The sequence below is a fragment of the Colobus angolensis genome, unplaced genomic scaffold (assembly GCF_000951035.1).
Source record: "Colobus angolensis palliatus isolate OR3802 unplaced genomic scaffold, Cang.pa_1.0 Scaffold185, whole genome shotgun sequence".
Taxonomy (NCBI): Eukaryota; Metazoa; Chordata; class Mammalia; order Primates; family Cercopithecidae; genus Colobus; species Colobus angolensis.
Window position 1 is genome coordinate 3,665,935 of NW_012114988.1, and position 5,083 is coordinate 3,671,017.

The 5,083-nt window shown below is 45.5% G+C and overlaps 1 protein-coding gene across 1 annotated transcript; it reads right to left on the minus strand.

Annotated features, from left to right (window-relative positions):
- Positions 1 to 3,908: 3,908 nt before the first annotated feature.
- Positions 3,909 to 4,831, minus strand: LOC105510255 (heterogeneous nuclear ribonucleoprotein C-like 1). The gene has a single exon (XM_011939934.1). It carries the CDS (start codon positions 4,806 to 4,808, stop codon positions 3,909 to 3,911), a length of 900 nt encoding a protein of 299 aa, XP_011795324.1. The 5' UTR covers positions 4,809 to 4,831.
- Positions 4,832 to 5,083: the final 252 nt, after the last annotated feature.

Consider the following 5,083-nt stretch of genomic DNA (forward strand, 5'->3'; position numbering starts at 1 on the left):
TAAGTAGCTGGGACTACAGGTGTGCACCACCATACCTGGCTAATTATTTGTAGAGACCGGGTTTCACCATGTTGCCCAGGCTGGTCTTGAACTCCTGAGTTCAAGCAATGTGTCTGCTTTGGCCTCCCAAAGTACTAGTATTACAGGAGTGAGTCACTGTGCCCAGCCCGGAACACTTTAGAGAAATTCTGCTAGAAATAGGAAGAAATGAATGCTAGCTAGAGACTCCTATGGCAGCAAACACAGTTTTTCTTTCTTTTTCTTTAGCTTCATTTTCAAAATGAAAGATTCTGAAGCTCCTGGTCATAAGCTGATGAAAATGATTTATCAGAGACAAGAAAATTGATCCAGAAGAGATGGGATAAATGGAGGGAAAGCTTTGAGAAGCCAAAGAAAAACTTTAGGGTGTACAAGGAATTTTAGTACCATATGGTCCATAATAGTAAAATAAATGTACATAAACAGGCAAAGGCTAAACCGTGCACCATTCGTTTTATAAACTACTCTATTCCAGCTAATTAGAATGAGGAGAAATCTTCAAGATTTACACTTAAGTGGGAAAAAGTGAGATGGTCAATACCACAGTAAAACACTATTTCTATAAGGAAAGGTAAAACCAGACATCGTCCGGCCGGGCGCAGTGGCTCTACTAAAAATATGAAATTAGCTGGGAGTGGTGGCACATGCTTATAATCCCAGGTACTCCAGAGGCTGAGGCAGGAGAATAGCTTGAACCCGGGAGGTGGAGGTTGCAGTGAGCCGAGATCTCACCATTTCACTCCAGCCAGGGCAACAGGAGTGAAACTCCGTCTCAAAAAAACCCAAAGGCCGGGTGTGGTAGCTCACCCCTGTAATTCCGCCACTTTGGGAGGCCGAGGCGGGTGCATGATGAGGTCAGGAGATCGAGACCATCCTGGCTAACATGGTGAAACCCTGTCACTACTAAAAATACAAAAAATTAGCTGAGCGTGGTGGTTGGCGCCTGTAGTCCCAGCTACTCGGGAGGTTGAGGCAGGAGAATGGTGTGAACCCAGGAGGTGGAGCATACATGACAAATGGGATCCAATTAAATGAAAGAGTGAGCCGAGATCACACCACTGCACTCCAGTCTGGGAGACACAGCGAGACTCCATCTCAAGAAAACAAACAAACAAACCCAAAAACACCCAAAAAAACCAAGATACAAAAAAACCCAGACATCTCTATGTGCACATAAGGATGTTTAGGAAGTCACACTAAACTGAACTATCTGGAAAGGGTGTAGGGATGGAGGGAAAGTTCAGAGGAGCCATTTGTTGTCTGTATTATTGGATTGTCTTACGTTGAGAACCCTATCTATTAATTGCAAGGGAAGGGGAATGTATGAAAAACTAAAGAAGTTGCCCGCATGTACTTCTGATTGCTGGACTTCACAATACACAGGGAGTGACCACAGTGCCACCACAGCTATGTCTTTCATATCCAACTTATTTACATAATTAGTAGCCCGTTAATGTTGATGTCCCCAAATTGACAAATTAGTGGCTGTGAACTGATAGTGTTCTATGTGCCATGTGGTCTACAGCATTTGCTAGCACACGTCATGCTCCATGATCACCTGTAGGACCACAGGGTGACAGAGACAGAGTCTCTACCCTTTCTTTTTTTTGAGATGGAGTTTTGCTCTTGTCGCCCAGGCTGGAGTACAATGGCACGATCTTGGCTCACTGCAACCTCCACCTCCCAGGTTCAAGTGATTCTCCTGCTTCAGCCTCCCGAAAAGCAGGGATTACAGGAGCATACCACCACATTCAGCTAATTTCTGTATGTTTAGTAGAAATGAGGCTTTGCCAGGCCAGTCTTGGTGGCTCACGCCTGTAATCCCAGTACTTTGGGAGGCCAAGGCAGGTGGATCACGAGGTCAAGAGTTTAAGACCAGCTGGTCAAGATGGTGAAACCCCATCTCTACTAAAAATACAAAATTTACCTGGGTGTGTTGGTACGTACCTGTAATCTCTGCTACTCATGAGGCTGAGGCAGAAGAATCACTTGAACCGGGGAGGCGGAGGTTACAGTCAGCCGACATCACGCCACTGCACTCCAGCCTGGGTGAGAGCAAGATTCCTTCTAAAAAAAAAAAAAAAAAAAAAAAAAAAAAAAAAAAAAAAAAAAAAAAAAGAAATGGGGTTTCACCATGTTGACCATGCTGGTCTCGAACTCTTGACCTCAGGTGATCCTCCCGCCTTGGTCTCCCAAAGTGCTGAGATTATAGGTGTGAGCCACTGCACCCAGTCTAGTCCCTACCCTTTAAGAGGCAATGTCTGTCTAGCAGATGAGATTGTCTAGGAAAAATATTCTAAAATACCCACAGCACGCTCTCCGGTCATCATCCTAGCCGATATTTATCTAAATGAGTAAACCTGCCCGCAGATGTTTTTACCAGCTTTTTTCATAATTGCCAAAACTTGGAAGCAACCAAGATGCCTTTCAATAGTGAATGGATTAAAAACAGTGATTCATCCAATCAATAGAAGATTATCAAGCCCTGAAGTGACATGGAGGATCCCTAAATACATGTTATGGTACAAGCTAAACGAAGCCAATGTGAAGAGACGACATCCTGTGAGACATTCTGGAAAAGGCAAGACCGTGGGCACAGCAGAAAGCCCAGTGGATGCCAGGGACTGGGGTACAGTGGGATGAATAGGCAGAGCTGAGAGGCTTTTTAGGAAGTGAAACTACTCTGCATGATGCTATAATGGTGGAAACGTGTCACTATCCATTTGTCAAAACCCACAGAATGGGCCCAGCGTGGTGGCTCACGCCTATAATCTCAGCACTTTGGGAGGCCAAGGCAGGAGGATCACCTGAGGTCAGGAGTTCAAGACCAGCCTGGCGACAACGTGGTGAAACCAACTCTCTGCTAAAAATAAAACATTAGCCAGACATGGTGGTGTGCGCCTATAATCCCAGCTGAAACTCCATTAAAAAAAAAAAAAGAAATTTTACAAGTGTTATATGCCTCTATGAGTTTCATAGTTGGATAAAAGGGAATATGATGTCTGTACTGGTGAGAGCTAGTTTAATTCAGCAAGGGCCGCTGCCCACCGTGAGGACATGCACGGGCTAGCGATGCCCTAAGGCTCCTGCTCATGCGCACTGCGGGCCTCCCTTTCCAGGGCAGGGGCCAAATGTTTTGTAGAAATAGGGTTTTGTCATGTTGTCCAGGTTGGTCTCGAACCCCTGAGCTGAAATAATCCTCCCTCCTTGGCCTCCCAAAATGTTGGAGTTACAGGCATGAGTCACTGCTCCCACCAATAATTTTCTTTCTTTAAATTCCTGGTTTAATAAGGACTTGTTTATTTTGAGGAAAAAAGTCCCAAACATCAAGCTGTTCACAAAAATAACCCACAGTATCAACTTTAGAAAACAAGTTTTAAGATTATAACACTAATTTTCCTGAGGATGCATTTGACATGCCAACTCTCATTCACAAAAATATATCGTTAGATTTTTGTTGAACTGCCCCACACAGCACACTAACATGGGGGTGTAACACACATAATTCTAACTCCAAGCTGCTTTCAGGAGCTGCTCAACTCAATGAGATTGCCTTTGCAGTTAGGGAAGCAACTACTGAACTTACGTATGAATGAAAAGAATTGTATTCCCTGCAAAGAAAAGAGATTATTTTGGAGACAGTTGATGAAAACCATACATCATTTTTACTGTTAAGTCATAAAGAGGCATCTAAATTACAAGAAAATATTGCAGGGCAAGACTTAAGGTAACTACTAGGAGCATCAAGGGAAGTGAAAATGGGACTAAGTACAGGGCAATATGAATTAATGGATATGGGAAGGACAAGGATGGGGAGAACAGTAAGCATGTGCTGAAGATACAGGTAAACAAATAATGGGATAAGATTTCTAAACCCCACTATGTGCCTCAGAGTCATCCTGGCCATTGGCGCCGTCTCTGTTATCCTCTCCTTGCTCAGCCTCTTTTTCATCACCCTTGATCAACTCCAGCTGCTCATCAGCCCGATCTTCATTATCAGCATCGTCCAGTAGGGGCCACTCGTCAGCAGAGCCGTCTGCGCCCCCCTCAGACTCCAGCTTCCCGTGAGTCTCACCTTTCTTCACGCAGCTGCTGCTCTGCTCCTCTTCTGACGTAGCGTTCTTCACCTCTACTCCTGCTTTGCTCTGTTCCTTTTCAATGTTTTCCAGGTTTTGCAGGAGAGAATCCACTTTCTCTTTTATCTGGGTCAACTCCTGCTTGATGGCCTGAAGGTCATCTCCTTTCAACTTTCCAGACTTGTGAGATCCCCTCTGTCCACTCTTGGAATTGAAGCCACTTGTGCGCCTTCCTGAGGTGTTTCCTGACACGCGCTGACGTTTCGAGGGCCCTCCAGCCAGAGCAATAGGAGGAGGAGGAGGGATCCGTGCTGGGAAACGGTACATCTGACCATAATAATCCCATTGAAAGTCATAGTCCGAGTCAAAAGAGGAGCCGGACATCTCCGCTGCTGATCGTTTCACGCCTGCTTTTCGCTGGTTCGCTTTCGGCTCCGCAGCCAGGTTAATATCCACAACCTGGCCAGCAATGCTTCTGCCGTCCTCTCCCGCCACAGCAGCGCGGGCATTTTTCTCCTTAGCATATTGAACGAAGGCAAAGCCCTTATGAACAGAGCAGCCCGCAACTTTGCCATACTTCGAAAAGATTGCCTCCACATCAGATTTCTTGACGACGAGAGTGTTGAGATTCCCAATGAACACACGGGAGTTCATGGAGTGAGGATCTGTCTTGTTGGTAACGTTGCTGGCCATTGTGTTTGATGAGAAGGTTTCTCAAAAAGCCAAAACAGGAGGCAAGAGGGAGAAGAGCTTCGATTCTAAGTCTCCTACTGCCGGGTTCTACGTGGAGAAGCCAACTGCGGCTCGACGTCGGAAATGCGGCCACAACTGCTCAGTCTTCGTCTCTTCACAAGACGGCCCCCGACAAGAATTCTGAAACGACATAAAAAAAGCACAATCACAATTTTTGAAATAAAGACAAAATTGACCGGGCAGGGTGGCTCACGCCTGTAATCCCAGCACTCTGG

Coding starts and splice junctions, on each gene's coding strand:
- LOC105510255 (XM_011939934.1), bottom strand. CDS start 4,808: ATGGCCAGCAACGTTACCAACAAGACAGATCCTCACTCCATGAACTCC.